This window comes from Thermobia domestica, chromosome 12 (genome assembly GCF_964235325.1).
Source record: "Thermobia domestica chromosome 12, izTheDome1.hap1.1, whole genome shotgun sequence".
Lineage (NCBI taxonomy): Eukaryota > Metazoa > Arthropoda > Insecta > Zygentoma > Lepismatidae > Thermobia > Thermobia domestica.
In genome coordinates this window covers 6,986,171-7,003,706 of record NC_137465.1, presented here as the reverse complement: position 1 = coordinate 7,003,706, position 17,536 = coordinate 6,986,171, and the positions used below count along the sequence as shown (strand labels likewise).

Here is a 17,536-nt window from a genome sequence, read left to right as displayed (position 1 = left end):
GATATTAAAGAGTATAATTTGTTGTTGAAGTTATGAACGTGATAAAACTGAACAAGAAACACATCGAAAGCATACGATTACAAAACTTTAGACTCCGAAAACTTTCGGAATATTTGACAAAAGAGAAATGCTTCAAATATTAATCTAAGTACAAAATTAAGAAAATAGATTAGATAATTTATTTTTTATTGTGTTGTTAATTCTGTGTTTTGTTGCAGTTCCAAAGAAGCAGCGAACACGCTTTGTTCTCTAACTCGGTGGTAGATGTGTTCACCCAACTCACACAGTGCTTTGATGTTGTATCCAAATTGGAATGTCCTGACCCCGAAATATGGAAACGGTATATGAAGAGGTTCGCCAAGACCATCGTCAAAGTTCTAGTGGCGTACGCAGACATCGTTAAGAAGGAGTTTCCCAGTCATCTCAAGGAAGAGAGGATAGTAAGTGTTTCAGGAACTTATATTCGATATTTTATTTTTGTATTTTCATGCCACATTTCTTTTTAATACTAGGAGATTTTTCGCCTTCAACATTTGATATTCTAATTTGACTTTCTATATAGCTTACTTTATATAATTGTATAAATGCCTATTTCTCATTATTTGTATTTCACTTTGAAGGCGTGTATTCTAATGAACAACATCCAGCAACTCAGGGTACAACTAGAGAAAATGTTTGAGTCGATGGGAGGAGATAAACTAGAAGAAGATGCTGCCAATATCTTGAAGGAGTTACAGCAAAATCTCAACACTGCTCTTGATGACTTAGCGATGCAGTTTGCTACCAGGTAATTACGATTTCTAATTAACTTGCTTGTTTCTATTTCTAAGTACTAGTTTGGGAGTGCATTGCGAGAGGTACAATAATTAAATCTCATAAACAAACTTAAAAGAGTTTTAATGGAGTTTAATTTTGAATGTGAATTTATGTGTCTGATAATGAATTGTCATATGCACTTGGAAAGCCTAGCACAAACAGATTTCTCTGACACGTACCTGGTAAGTTCTGATGAGAATAAATCTTTCAATTATGTGCTTTTGGTTACTGCTCAGCTCCGATCCTGATATAGTTCTTGTTGGTGGTGACTTATTAGCTCGGAGACAGGGTACTGATGACTAGAAGTCCTGTACTAGTCATATAGTGGTTATGCCGAACACCCACTGTGTCCACTAAGGTGGATCACTAGGTGTTCCCAGTGCTATGTTAAACGCTGCTTAAATAGTGTGTCGTTGCCAGATAGTGTCGAATGTTTACTGATACCAGATAATAAACGAAGTAATCATGGAATTCTGCTTGGATACTTACTAGAGAAATTAGTTTTCGACTCTTATCGCAATTTCTCTTCTTAAACTGCAACCCTAGAATCCTGGAATTTTCTTATTGGTGACTATTACAGTAAACGTACAAATTTAGCAACAACGCATTATGGCGTCCTGCGCAAGTTTCGTCTCAAAATCTATTTCCTTAAATGTAAATTAATATTTAAATAAAATATGAAACATAACACGAAAAACGGTCAAACGATATATCAATTTCGTAATAGGATCGTTACTTTAAAATACTTTACACATACAAATAAACATTTCGTAAAACTGAGCACTTCTAGATCTTGTGTGCTCATTGTAAAACGAATTAAATATTTTCTTTCGATATCAGGAGACACAACCAAATGAATCAGTGTCTTGTGCTGTAGCTGAAACATTACTCTATCTTATAGTAAAATATTTATAATATGTAACGTTTCATTGCGCAGTAGTTAAGGCAATGAGCTAAAATATGTACTGCCTTCCGGGTGGTGATCCACCTTAAACTTGAAAGGAATACAAAACTTTTCGTTATGTCCATGATGACAATGGACAGAGATCTTATGTCTGAGTACCGCTATGATGAATTAACTCCATGAACCTCCTAAATAGCATGAACTTCGAGATCTATCTCTTTCTTGAAATTAACTAATATTTTATATCAGGATTTTTGCTGAGGTTGATAATCTGAAAGCTCGTGGACGTGACGTAAAGCCATGTACAATAATAAAAATATCTCGAGTCCAGGTTCCAGAAGTTCTAGAACAATTTTCGGAGTTTAGCAAGCAAAAAGTATGTGTGCCATCTTTTCGTAATGAGTTCAATTATGTAAATAAAGATGTTATAAGCACATAAGATAAATCCACAGACATTATTATATAACAAAGTTACATCGTGATCAAATTCTTCAGATACAGTTGTTTACAAGTGAAATTATTTCCGTATTTTCTTATTTCATAAATTAAAATTGAGAATCAGATTTAACTTGAAAATAAAATCTAAGATTGGTACTACCACAATTTATTGATAACGTTAGCTACTTACAACTTAGTTATTCCGATTTTGTTCTCTGGAATTTAAACTTTCAATAAACAAAATATCTTATTTAGTTGTTAGGAAGGGATGAACAGGTAATAATATTGGCCTAACACTACTTACTACCTTGACTATTTCCCACATATTGTAACTAGTGTAGTTCCTATTATATGTGAAAATAGCCCGTGGTTCAAATAAGAAAGTACGAGTATGTCATATCAGCAGTGGAAAACATAGTGTGTATATATATATGGTGTTTCAAAACAACGCCGATAACGTCTGGGAGGTGATTCCTGACACCAAGATAAGACAAAAAGTATAGACCAACCTGGGTGCAGAAATACTTCCTTTCGGAGTTATAGGCTACCGAAAACATGAAAAAAAGAAATGTATAGGTCCATAGCTTCAAAACTATGGGACCTACCGTAGTCGGGTCAAGACTTCACTTAGGCACTAATATGTGGGCTATGCAAAAATACATGTTTCAGAATCGTAAGGTTCTCAAGAAGCAATTTTTATAGTAGGAGTTTGCTACGGGAATATAATTTGAAGTACTCTCGAGCTACCTCTATAAAAACTGTTACGGAAGTGCCGCAGGATTCTGAAACTTGGATATTCGAGTAGGGCAAATACTAGTTCCTAAGTAAAGTCTTGACCCGACTACGGTAGGTTCCATAGTTTTGAAGCTCTGGATCTCTAAAGTTATTATTATTATTATTATTTTTTTTTTTTTATGTTTTCGGCAACCTATAACTCCGAAAGGATGCATTTGTGCACCCAGGATGGTCTATACTTTTTGTCTTATCTTGGTGTCAGGAATCACCTGGCAAACGTTGTCGGTGTTGCTTTGAAACACCCTATATATATAAGGACCACCATCCACACTTTCTCTAATTCGAAATAGAGCCTGTTGGAATTTAGCTTTTTCCCGATTTTGGACAGCGCTAGCTCTGAAACTAGGCAGTTTTCGCAATAGGTCCATATGAACTTTTTCTCTTATTTTGATGTAAGGAATCACCTCTTACAGTTCGTCGGTATAGTTCATTAACACCCTATATATATATATATATATATATATATATATATATATATATATATATATATATATATATATATATATATATATATATATATATATATATATATATATATATACAGGGTGGGCCATTTTAATCAATCCACGGAAATATCTGAAAAATGATAAAACATAGAAGAAATTTTTGAAGTACACGTTATATATTGCTAAGGGGGAAAACCAATTCCGCCAAAAGTACCCCTCTCCGCCCCCCGTAAATGGGGGTAACGGGGGGTAACTTTGAAATGTTGAATGGGAACATGGGTCGAGTAATACCTCGTTCGAAAGGTCTTGGAAAACTAATTAACGCTGTACCAAAAGAAGTTTCATATTGTGCACCAATTTCAAAATGGCCGCTATGATATAGTTCGGAAACTCCAGTACCCGTAGTATGAAAACCATGGAAGGTAAATGAATGGAACAAAATTGAAATACGTAAATATCATAGGGCATATCGAATGGTGTGATACCTGTGATCCCAGTGGCCTCCCTAAAGAGGTCTTGGGGGCTAACTTCAAAATTTCAAATAGTAACATGAGTCGAGTGGTACCTCATTCGATAAATCTTGCAAAATCAAACATATTGCAGGAGAAAACGATTGAGGTGAAATGGCAGTGTTCTCAAAAGGCCGCCGAAACATAGTATTCGTGTCAGAGAAAAGGTTTAGTACCCGTAGTATGAAAGCGATTGGAGATAAATCAACAGAAGAAAAACTGGAGTAGCTAACTGACGTAAGGCACATCGAGAGGTGTTGTCGGGGTGACTCCAAGGGCCAACTGAAAGGTATCGGGGGCCAACTTGAAAATTTCAAATAGCAACTTGAAGTGAGTAACATCACGTTACATAGACAAATTAATATCAAACAGCTTCTGTAAGAAAATTTTCGACATGAGACACCGTTTTCAAAATGATCGCCAAGACATGGTGACTGTGTCTAAGAAAACGTCTAGTGCCCATAGTATGAATACGGTTAGACATAAATGAAAATAACGAAAATTAAATAGGAAAACCACGGAGGCGTTCCAAGGCTCGAGAATAATACAACAGAGATAAAAATATTAGAGTAAAATTGCCATAATGTATAGAGAGAAATCCAAGTCCTGCAAAATAATCTCTCCCTGCGATCTGTATGTGAGTGGGGTGGAAAGTAACAGTGAAAGTTCAAATGAGAACTCTACTTTAATTCGCAAATTAAGGCTACCTTACAAATAGGTATGGTGTGGTTGAAACATTTGTTTGTAAGAATGACGCTGTAGTGACTAAAAGAAGATGAAATTTTATTTGAATGGTAACGCATATCTGTATGGCTGAGTATGATTTCATGCGAAAACAGAAGGAACGTTATACGAAAGAAGTTGTCGAATACAAGCAGTTGCTGGAACTTACAAACGTGTGAATTTGCTAATCTCCGTCGCCACAGAAACTTTTATGCAATGCGTGCTGGTTATTCAGAAAGCATTTCGGGGATATACGTACACACCGTTTCGTCCCTCAAGCTCACAATATGACATGAGTGCTAATAGTTAATCAAAATGTAACTGTGGCCATGCGCATTAACTCAGTGCACCAATTCTCTACCCATGAAGTCTGCCTTCCAAACAGCATTGGGTAGGTCAAGCGTACGCCCGAACCGTTGTCCGGTCGGACATTGAAATTTTAAAGTTAGCCCACAAGACCCCTTCAGGGAGGCCACTGGGATCAGAGGGATAACATCATTCGATATGCCTTATGATATTTACGTATTTCAATTTTGTTCCATTCATTTACCTTCCATGGTTTTCATACTACGGGTACTGGAGTTTCCGAACTATATCATAGCGGCCATTTTGAAACTGGTGCCAAATATAAAACATCTTTTGGTACAGTGTTACTTAGTTTTCCGAGACCTTTCGAACGAGGTATTACTCGACCCATGTTCCCATTTGATATTTCAAAGTTACCCCCCGTTACCCCCACTTACGGGGGGCGGAGAGGGGTACTTTTGGCGGAATTGGTTTTCCCCCTTAGCAATATATAACGTGTACTTCAAAAATTTCTTCTATGTTTTATCATTTTTCAGATATTTCCGTGTATTGATTAAAATGGCCCACCCTGTGTGTGTGTGTGTGTGTGTGTGTGTGTGTGTGTGTGTATGTATGTATGTATGTATGTATGTATGTATGTATGTATGTATGTATGTATGTATACACGTAAATAATGTTTGGATAAATTTTAAAAATCCGTTCACTTACATTAAACTTCTTTTGTGCTATGCATGGGCGGCGATTAGGGGGGGCAAAGGGGGGCAGTTGCCCCCCGCACTTTTTATAAGTAACCAATTAATGTGTATAGTTTCATTTGGAAATGTAACGATTTTGTATGTGTTACTGATTAATAGGAAAAAATGCTGCCATATAATATTTGCTGTTGCGTGAATACGTATTGGTTGTCTTCCCGTGGAGTAAAGAAAGCTACAGTAATTGCGTTTTAATCGCCACAGAAAATAACCCCAAAAAATAACCTATTGGAGCACAATTTCAGCATACTTTCATTTCTTCTTACAAGGGCTCGATATGGTAGTGAGCCGCTTTGAAGCTAATCGAAAGAACATTATGCAAAAAAGTAGGGCCTATTTCACTAGTTATTCTTTAATTGCACAAAAATTGACAGTTCCTAAAATGTCTTTTCTTCTTTCTAAAGGAAGGAATATCGATTAAAAAGAGCGTGATAAGAAACAACTTCTACCTTTTCCATTGTTTTGTAGTTTAATATACGAGTGAAGTGTTGTGTTTAAGGATGTACGAGTGTATATACAATAAAATTTAGTAAATTGAACATAATTCTAGGTTTTAAGTTTATTTTATATAACTGAAGTGTGGATTGTAAGTATTGTTGTGTTTTGATGTGTTCCAAGAAAGTGAAATCTGCACCTAATGGCAACGAACATATTTCAAGAAGTTGCAAAAGCAAATATTTCTTTAAATGTCGTAGCATATGCTTGTAGTATTTACTGTCTTTCATTTTCTAAGAGTAATAACATACATTTAATAGCATGTGTGGAATTAAATATTAAGTTTTTCATTAATCCTCAGTTTCAATATAATTTTTGCAAAACAAGCATCATTATTACTATGATTAATATTATCCTTTCTATTTATTTGTTTTGCAAATTTATTAAATAATCTGATCACACAATTTTCCAGACAGAATTTTAAAATGTTCATGAGCAAGGAATCAAATCTCTTCTTACACTTTCGTTGTTTAAGAGTACAAAGGGCTAGTATCTACTTGCGTTGTTCTTCTCAATTTACTTAATAAACTATTATATACGATATACGGTATTTTAACTGAAAATATAGTATCCTATTAGTTATACAACCTTTCGTCAAACAAAATGTTAGAAACAACCAGGAAAACTAACATTTATATACAAATATTCAGATCATGTCTTGCCCCCTCACTTTTAACGTCCAACCGCCGCCACTGGTGCTATGAAAACTTACTACTTAGTATCCCACGTTTTCCTCCATGAAATTAAACTGAGATTTTTGCACTTACTGAAAATAAGAATTATGTCTTATGTTTATTTTCGTGAATTATTATTATTATTACTTTTATCATGCTTCTTTTTAGTAACAACTAACAATTTCGGAAAGATTAAACGACTTATGATCTTGATAAATTTGTATTTTATTTGTAAGTAGAACTTTCACGTAAGGTGAAATTCGAGAACTAACTGAAAGTAGTTTGAATCTCTGTAAATTGAAAGCAATTGAAATAGGAGAGAGAATTGATCATTCTTTTGTGTCTTATATAGGAAATGATCATCGTAAAATCTGACTCCGTAGGACAACATCCAATTTTCTCTATTTGAAACATTATGAAATAATATGGTATAGATTGACCATGTATTTACTTCAGTTCCAGATTAGCAAAGTAAGAAGGTTTACAACATAGGAATTTCTCCTGTACTAAGTATAACATTTGTGCACCTCAATTGGAAACAATTATTCATAAAATTACTTTACTAAACTTTCCTTTCGCTATAATTTCTTATGTGATAATTGCTTTCGTTGCAGCCTTGAACCTCGTATCACAGCTAGCGTTCAAGAGCTTGGTAACCTTCTGCTCTCCATCAAGGGAGGTGGCCAAGTGACCTTGAATCAACCCTCACAGCGGAATGCAGTTACTGCCGAAGCCGATGAAGTACTGCGACCTCTTATGGATCTCCTAGACGGTAATTACATTGAACCAAGATATATATATATATATATATATATATATATATATAGATAGATAGATAGATAGATAGATAGATAAGTGGTATAGCAGGAAATCAATTAACACTAAAAAATGATTTACTGTATTTGTCTGAGTATAAGACGCGTCAGAATATAAGACTCAACCTATTTTCTGTATTCAATTTTGAGGAAGAAATATTTTCACTACATATTGTTAAGTTTTCGTTTTAAATATGACTCTTTTAGCAAGAAACATGAACTTATCAATGTTTAACTATACTTGGTCAAAATTAGAAACGAATTGACATTCAAAACCACATGGAAATTTATGTTGCGAAAGGAAGCTATATCAAAGGGTTATTAAGGTTAAAGAGAGAGAAGCCAATCACAAACGTCGTGGTGTCACTTACAAGTGTAGGGTTTCACTGTAAAAAGGGACAACAATATTACAATGTTGCCGCATTGTAACTCATGTTCAGAAGTGTTTGTCGACCGAGATGGAGATGGACAACGGATTTCTTAGCGGAATACTAATGATGTGGCAACAGGACAATGTCAATTTGTTTCTTATTTTCATGCGAGTATAAATGTATAATCACATGCGCATCTGGGAGTTCCTATAGCGCATGCGCGTCCAGAGAAACGGTAAATGCGCCTATAGAGCATGTGAAATGGTAAATAAGCGTGATTCGATTCAAAGTACATTTATTGAGTCACTGAACTGTGGCGGACTGGAGTGGAGTTGCACACCGTAAGGATGCAAAGAAGATATCAAATATAGAATCGAGATATCTGGGGCCGCGATGGATCAGTGGTAGAGGGTTCACCTCTGATGAATTGGGTTCTTGGTTCGACCCCAGCTCACGCCAAGTGAACTTTGTGGTGGACAAACACCGTGTGCGTGGATTTTCTCGGAGTTCTCCCGTTTCCTTCCATTTTTCTCATTCCACCACTTCATTCATTTCTTATCACCACCGTATTATTTCGCCTAGCCGGCATAACCGTGGGGCGTTAAACTTAAAGATTTCATTTCGAGAAACCTTATTAAAATTAACCTAATTCTCCATATCGACTTATAAGACACATTGCAGTTTTGGATTCCCAACAGAGAAGAGTGCATCTTATACGCTGGCAAATGCAGTATTTGAAACTATATTAACAATCTGCGTTATTTCTTGAAAGGCTAATCATAGGTGGAGAAGTGTCTTTCATTTTTTTCTAGCAGTGTTGAAAATCATCAAACGTAGTCTCCAAGTTTTTTAAAAAAATATTTTGTGCACGTGTCTCTAATGATAACTGCTAAGGAAGAAATTCGATATGGGAATGAAATGAAGTGTATAGTACACGCTGTAATTTATTGTTAAAAATTCGACGACAGATAGTCCAGTATGTCAAGATATATTGTATGTTCGGTTCCCTGCAGTATTGAGCCAAACACACAGAATTCTTTCCTCAAAATATCAATGTTATTGTCTCTTCTTGACATATACACTTTTTTATTTCCTATTTCTTATGTTGTTTATCGATGAAACAAGTTAGCACCAATTTGATTTATGAGAAGAGTGTAAACCACTCCTCATGTTGGTATTTCATTTCAGAATCATATTTGAAAATCCACAACTCGTTTTTCGCTATCACAGATTAAAAGAAAAAAAAGTTATTTAGGATCCAGTGAAGAAGATCCAGGCACACATTCTTCTTTTGGTCTATCATTAAGTTTTTTGGAACACTCTTCGTACACAATTTTTGCATAATCTATTCTTTGGCAAAATCTTGTAGGCGATAAATTGGTTTTTATTCCATTCTCGACTGGTTATTCGCAGTATTAAATTCTAATCTGAATATTTTTTTCTCGATATTTCCTCTGTTTTTTTTTTTTTTTTTTTTTTTATTTTTATTTTGAAAGTAGTGTTGCCAACGGTTCGAGCAGCTCGGCTCACGGCTCAGTCACCACCGAGCCGAACCCAGCCAGCTCGAGCCAATGACTTACATGAGCTGAGTCGAACTGAGCTGATGGTTCACCCCAACCGAGCCGATGGCTTATCGCAACCGAGCCGACTCGAGTCAGTGGCTCACCTGAGCCGAGCCAATGGCCCATTCCAATCGAGCTGGCTCGAGCTGTAGGCTCAGTTAAACAGAGCCAAGCTGACATCACTATGTGAAAGTTCTCCTGACTATGGTTCATCTTCCACATCTTTCTTCCATCTGAAAGTGTTTTTTGCAAATTGAGAACTTGGAATTTAATACTATGCAATCCATATTCTTGTCAATTTTTGATACATTTAAGTTGTATTCGTGGGAAATTACAGGAAAAATTTTAGTACATAATGCCCTTTTGAGGCTACACGTCTCTATCGCAAACATTTGCGTTAACTGGTAGCTAACTTGACTTGTCAATTTCCTTTCTTAGTGAAATCTTCCACACAAAACCTCGCTTCACCTCTCACGCGGAGAGGAGTTCTTCACCGTGAATGCTCTAGGAGAAACATCAGTTGAGAAAAATAATGGTTGAACCTTGTTTTGTGCTCTCCGAAGAATTATGTCTCCATGGCTGCCTCTTGGGTATGCTAATTTTATTATGGGTGCTTCTAAACTCATGTTTGATAATTCAGTTCCTTTCTCCAAGTTATTTCAAGTTCGTTTTAAGTTAGTTGTGATCTTTGATTGTAAAACAGAAAAACCCTTTGTTGTGTTTCATTGAAATTATATGTCACAAAATTAGCGTGTCACTCTTAAACTGAATTTATGTCAGGACTAGCTATAATCATATATGTAATTAACAAAATGTAGACTGTTACTTACTTTGTACCAATGATAACTATATTCTGTCAATATTTTAGAATCGATTTGATTTTGAAATATTGATAAAGATTAATTTTCATCTCAATTTGGAAACACAAGTAAGTCTTTAAAAAAAAACTTCAAAGGATTTATTATAATGCCTTCTATATTAATATATTAAAATAATTTACCTGTTGCAGCATTAGATTAATCCACTGCTATATTTCGTTTCCATTTTATCTTGCTTGAAACACCGTTGGATAAGTATATTCAAAATAACATCTTGGTGCTTCTACTTTAGATCCTATAGTTTTCTTCCAGACTCGTAAAAGAACTAAAATATCCACTTTCCACCTTGGACTATACTTAAAGAACTGTAAGATATTGAAAAATACTGAAGTAAATTGAATTATTACAGTCATCTACAATAGACTACCATTTGTAAATATGAATTTTCAGTTTTGCTATTTGTAGAAATACTATTAAAACCAGTAGAATGGTAGAACAATAACCAAGTAGGCTTCTTCGGAAAATGTTGGTGTTTAATTATATAATAATTACAATTTTATTGATTTTTATAATTATGTATAATGTAATCCCATTACTTATTAAGATTACATTTATCCCAGTTTAATTTTGAATCTGTAAGTTAAACTAATCTCTCATCCCATATAAGAGTTTTGCTTCTTGTATGGAATGCTTATTTACAAAATGTATTCCATGCGCACTATTTCAACATAAAAGGATCTAGTAGTGATACAGACCTATGCACTGACGACTTCGCATACAATTGAAGAAATAGAGGAAAATTATGAGAAAACTGAAATTACAGACAGGGAGAAGAGGGGTGCATGTGTAATTGGAGAATTCAATGCAATTTGTGAAAAAACATGAAGGTAGTGTCGTAGACAAATATGGTTTAAGCGAAAGAAATGAAAGGAGAGAAGGACTGGTAGACATAATTCACTAGTAATTGGGAACATGTGGTTCAATCAACACAAGAGAAGAAGATATAAATAGATGGCCGAAGATATCAGATAGACTATGTTGTGATTCAGGACAGGTATCGGAATATTTTGAAAAACACGAAGACTCTTCCCGGGACGATTTTCTCTAATTATACCTTGTGTTGGCCGAAGTGGATATCAACTGCAAACTGCAGGGAGAAGAAAAGTAGGCAACAATATGTTGAATACTGAAAAGTTGAAAAACGAGAAAGTAAGAAATCTTATCGTTGAGAAATAATACTCAAACGCGGGAAGGAAAATACTCAAGCGAGGGAAGGATAGGTGCGGGTAGTAACAGATGGTGGAAGCATATTGAACTTTGCTTGCAACATGCTCCAGAATTAGTAGTAGGTTACCGTGAACACAAAACAGCTAAGAAAGCATGGATTACAGAACAGATGTTGCAGAAAATGAGGGAAAGGAAGGCGTGGAAACAGGTTGATACGGAAGAGGATAACGGATACGGAGATAACGATGTACAGGAAGTTAAACAACGAGTTACGAAGGGAAACAGACAGAGTAAGGAAAGAGTTTTACAAAAGAAAATACGAGGACATAGAAGAACTAGAAAGAGTTGGTAAATATGAGGAAATGTACAAGGAGGTGAAATCTATGGAACTTAGGAGAAAGCAAGGAGGTATTGCAATGGCAGTAGAAAATAAGAACTCCTTCATTGTTGTAAATTAAGAAATAAATGTTCTACAATAATTTCTACTTACATTAACAAAATTACCAGGATCGTATTGTTGTTTTAATTTTCTAGTCAATAGTCTTTTACTTCTAGCAAGATATGAAGACTCATAAGCATAATAAATTTAACCAAAATCATGTTTGTTCTTATACTTATTTTGTCTGTGATTTTAGGTTCATTATCTTTGTATGCTCAATCTTGCGAGAAAACTGTGTTGAAGAGGCTGCTAAAGGAACTATGGAAGATTGTAATGAGAATACTCGAAAAGACCGTTGTGCTTCCACCAATGACCGATAAGAGCGTAAGTGTTTAATAATTGTGCTTTCACCTACAAGTACGTTTACTTGCCTTTTTGAATTTATTGCATTTTGGTAATTTTCAAGGTAATAAAAGACAGTACATATACCAGCCAAATCCATGCATTGAATGGATCTGTAATATAACTTTGTTAATTTGATAGTTACTTTTATTTTTTATAAATATTAAAACTTTTTAATTAAAAATAAGTGTTAAATGATTACTAAATAACTCTTTAAGTATACAGTATTGTTGCGTACTATTTTAACTTGACTACAGAGGAACATTACAATTGTTGACCACAAACAAACAAAATAAAAAATTAATCTCTGTTTAGATATTTCTGCGCACCCTATGAAACTCAAATTTCCATTTTGTCTTTTGTTTCTTGGAAGATTAACAGGAAATGGGTAATCCATAGAGACCTTTCATTAATATATTCCGAGCTATTAGAAGAAATCAATATAAGATAATCATTATTACGGTCGAATGTAATGTATATTAGTGGAAATTTTGTAGTTTCAGGTTTGACTTCCACATGGATTTAATTTGTATTAGCTTATAGAAGATAATTACGAATTGTAAAAGAAAGAGATAAGCAAATGTCTTAAAAAATGTATTAAAAAATCTGGGATTATGAACCAATTCCGTTATGAATCAAGATAAAAAAAAATACTGGCGAAAGAGAAAAGTTGTTGAAAGTAACTGGTTGTTAATCTGAAATTGTGGATTTTTTTTCAATTACTAGTCGTTTGGGCTTGAAGCTTGCAAGGTGTCCTATGTTAATTGGCAAATCAACGTTAGCTCTTGAGCTCGTGAGCCCTTGGAGTCTCACTATACGAACAATCTAGATGTTCGATATGTTCCCAGGTTCCTTCACATAACAATGTGCATATTTCCGTGTCATTTTTGCATACGGCTGAACTGGAAACATTATTTTTGTATGCCCGTATGGTTTCTTCGAACACCCTGCTGAACTGGAAACGTTATTTTTGAGTACCCTTATGTTTCGTTCGAACTGTACCTTTGTTGTTCTAGTTTTGCATTTGGAGTGGAGTGAGTGGACAAGGGGAGTCTTATACCGGTACTTGTTCAAGCAATGTGAAAGGGAAGTTGGAAAAGACAGGAGGAAGGGATGTAAATTAAGTTCTTATATTTCTGCTTGGGGCCGTTTTTAAACTGTATGCACTATATATATGACAATTGGAGCATATAACCGATTTTGTGCTAATTTCGCTGTAGTTGCAAATTCAGTGATATACGAAATGTGAAGAAAAGCATGGTAAGTCATTGACCCGGATTTGATGTATGGCCCAGTCGTGCATTTCTTTCTCTCTTTGTATACCAATACTTAATATATGTATGGTTATTAAAGATTGTGTTGTGCATACTACATAAAGCTTTTCTTCATATGTGTAAGCTAACGGATAAACTATTTTTCTGACTCGACAATTGTTTATAGTGTTTCCTTTTACTGATATTAACATGAAGAAAATCTAAAGTTTGAAAACAGACGCAAAAATGTGACAATGTAGAACTTCCTGAAATTTTGTTCTGTTATTTTTTATCTGATGTATCTCGATTATTTTCCACTCGGCAAATAATATATTTAACTTAATTTATGACACGAAAAATCAAAGAAAAACTTAAAGAACATTTTGAATCAGAAAAAGAAACTTTTTTGAAATTCGAAAAAAAATTACGAACATAAAGAGACTAGTTTTGTTATTGATTAGTAAAATATATTATGCACAAATACAAATTGATGTTTTCATTCGACACTCGTAAACAGTCTTGGACTGGGGGTATAAGGCCCCGGCAAGAGTCTAATTTGCCAAACGACTAATAGAGGGCCCCAGTAGGACCCTCACATTTCGGGTCAGTCACATTTCAGTCACATTTCGGCATTCATGGGCTCCTATACACATTTAGACAGTACGATGCTGAGGCTCCATCTATCATATTGGTGAAATATATTCTTACTAGACCCCAAACAAAGTGCCCCAAACAGGGCTTTATAATACTGTTTGTTTCATTCGAATAATGGGACTCCAAGACTACATTCAATGCGGGGAGCCACCGAACTCTGGGAACGAAACAAACTACAACGGGTAACTATGCTCCAATACAGCAGACATGATTTATCTTACTTTCTATGTTATTCAATATATATCACTTTCTCTAGGTTTCAATTCTTTGCACTGTATAAATTTTGGATTCCATGTGAAGCCCTGGCCAGATGGTTAAAAACAAGGGTAAAATTATAAAATCATTAAGAACAACATGGAATAGTCACATCCAGGGAAAGCAGTCCTGTATTGCCTTGGTAATTTCCTTGACGAATAGATTACATAGGGCCTATATCCTGTCCAACCTATTTTCAAAGACTCAAATCTCTTCATATTTGAACTTCAATATTTTAATTAGATAAGTTATATGATTATTCTGTCCCGGTGAATTTGTTCACTTTCATTCTTTCGGCAAGGTTCTAGAACACAGGCTCCCTTTCCCATTTAGCTGTAATAAAGACAAAAAACAACGTGTCCTGCGGGGCTCTAACCTCCCTTCACTCGCTGACGCTCGTTCGGCAATACTATGTGATTTAAATATTAAATTTTGGTACAGAAAGGGACCAACATAGCTACCAACCTGTATAGGGGGACCTGTGTTCTAGAATCTTCCCCATTCTTTCTCCATAGAAAACGATGAATCCACAAAACTTACCAAGAATAAGTCATATGATAACAATCCCGAAGCGTCCATTAACTCCATTAAGTAGTTGACATAAATTACGACGTTGACATGCTGGAAAATGAAATATAAAGAAAATACAACGATCCATTTGTAATTAATACTTTCTTTTCCGAGCTGTTGTGTATTTGATAGAATCTTATTTTATTTTTCTTTTTTCTTTGCAGATGATTCTTAAGAACCTTACCGACAATGCAAAGAATCTTGCTGCTAATGCGAAAATCGAAGACATGTCAAGATTATTCAAGAATCATATGGCTGGCAAACAAGACATGAAGAATGCTCTTAGCGGTGTAATGGTGAATGTTTTCTTCTGACTTTGTGTAGCTATGTTTTATTGCATGATTTTTTTTTTTTTTTTTTTTTTTGTTTCTTCTTTAGTACCTATAGTTAAAACTTTAGTGATTATAACTGTGACAGGTTACAACTAGTGATATTTTTTATAAATATATATATTTTGTAATTGGTCAATTGAAAAATGCGTTGTCTCTGCAATTCCTGCTGTAATGGTAGAACATAATGGCTTCATATTCTGGCCGAATGTCGGGTCTTCCTGATTTTATATATATATAAGGATACAAGGCGTAGTAGGAATTATATTAAATTCTAATGTTACTTAATGTTAATGAAATTTGAAGTTTGAAGTTTTAGTTATTTTACTAGAAATCTTATGTACAGTTGCCAGCAAAAATGTATATTCACTTTGCTTGTTTCTTTTCCACAATAACTTTGGAATGAGTTGACCAATTTTAAGTGAGTTTTCTCTAACATAGAGTAAATGTAATTTATTTATTTATTTATTTATTTATTTGCCTGTTTTGCATACAAATGAGAGTATCCTCGAGTACGCATATACTTGTCAAAATTACAAAGTAATTATATATATATCCTATAAGAAACTTACAAATACAGAAATACATACATAACCATGACTTTTATAAGCTTACACATTCATAACATAATTAACTGTATACATTGTCTTCAAAAAAACTCATTTACCGTGTAGTAGCACTTATCTACTAAGAACTTGTGAAGAGTAGATTTAAACATAGAATATGATTTGTTTTGCTTTAGGAAGTCAGGTAACTTATTGAAAATTTTTGTACTTAATATAAAAAATAGATAGTGGGATAACTTCGAAACGAACTGATCAATTTCATCTCAATTTCTTTAACGTAGAGTTAATGTAATTTCCAAAACAATATTGGAAAATGGATAATGGAATAACTTTAGAAGGGGTTATCCAATTTTATGTTAGTTTTTTCTTTTTTTTTTTTTTTTTTTTTTTTAACGTAGAATTAACGTAATTTTCAGTTTAATGATCGAAAATGAAATAACTTCAGAAGAAGTTGACCAATTTTAAGTCAGTTTTCTTCAACATAGAATGAAAGTGAATCTTAATGCAATAATGAAATTTAAAGTACAATTCGTCAATTTACTAAGAAGTTATTAGCGAAAAGAAAACTGTGGAATCCATATTTATTTTTGCTTCTGATTTTATCAACTCAGTTCCTCTGTGATCTGCTGTTATTCTCTTAAAGTATTTTTTTTCTGTTATCCAAGAAGAGTGAAAGTTCTCAAACGTGAAAAGTAATATCAAATTACTCTTTTTAACAACTTAAGTTCTTCTGAAACGAAAAAGAATATTCTCCCAGCATTACAACTGTACTCAAACTTTTTGAACGTTGTTGAGTTAATAGATTGCGTTCATAACAGATTGAATGTATGATACAGAGGTTTATTCAGTTATATTGAGCCGAATTTGAATGTGCCTCTTACCTAGTAAATACATTTCAGTCATTTCATGTACTTTTTTCATACAATCATTTCATGCATTTCAGTCTGTTGTACATTTCAGTCAGGACATGAGCCTGGTAGTATGCATCATCGATTTTGATGTTTTCCTTCGCCTTCTGGAGACGCGGTTTATCCCTGTACGAGAAACTGGCCACAATCATGAAGCCTTTTGGGAAACTGTTCTATCTGTTCGCCTCGGTGTGATGGGCCCAGGACTCTATACCGTGTATTTCCGTATAATACGATGCACAATGGCACAACCTTACATGAAAATCACACAATTTACACATTTCTACGCTGCGTGATGCCGTGAACTTAGTGCCAGAAACGGCCACAATGAATCCCTCCCAGATTCTGTTCAGTTTCGGCGGCATCAGACTACACTTGACCATACCACTGTACTACGTGACTAACGATATACTATTGCTTGCCTCGTGACAATCTCACAGTGATGGGTTGCGCATCCGGGGTATAGTTTCACGTTGAATTTGGCTCAATGTAAATGAATTAACCTCTGTATGAAGGTGTATCAACTCATTCCGTTTTTGAACACAAGTCTGATTTTCAAATATGTATGC

The 17,536-nt window shown here is 34.5% G+C and overlaps 1 protein-coding gene across 5 annotated transcripts in view; it reads left to right on the top strand.

The window, feature by feature from the left end:
* unc-13 (protein unc13 homolog) overlaps nt 1–17,536 on the top strand; it is a 529,021-nt gene that overhangs the window by 468,577 nt on the left and 42,908 nt on the right. For all 5 annotated transcript variants that reach the window (XM_081733417.1, XM_081733414.1, XM_081733413.1 and 2 more), the window contains exons 19-23: nt 219–440; nt 621–787; nt 7,473–7,630; nt 12,287–12,414; nt 15,329–15,460. In XM_081733417.1, coding sequence (XP_081589543.1) covers nt 219–440; nt 621–787; nt 7,473–7,630; nt 12,287–12,414; nt 15,329–15,460 — 807 coding nt within the window. The remainder of the gene's footprint in view (nt 1–218; nt 441–620; nt 788–7,472; nt 7,631–12,286; nt 12,415–15,328; nt 15,461–17,536) is intronic.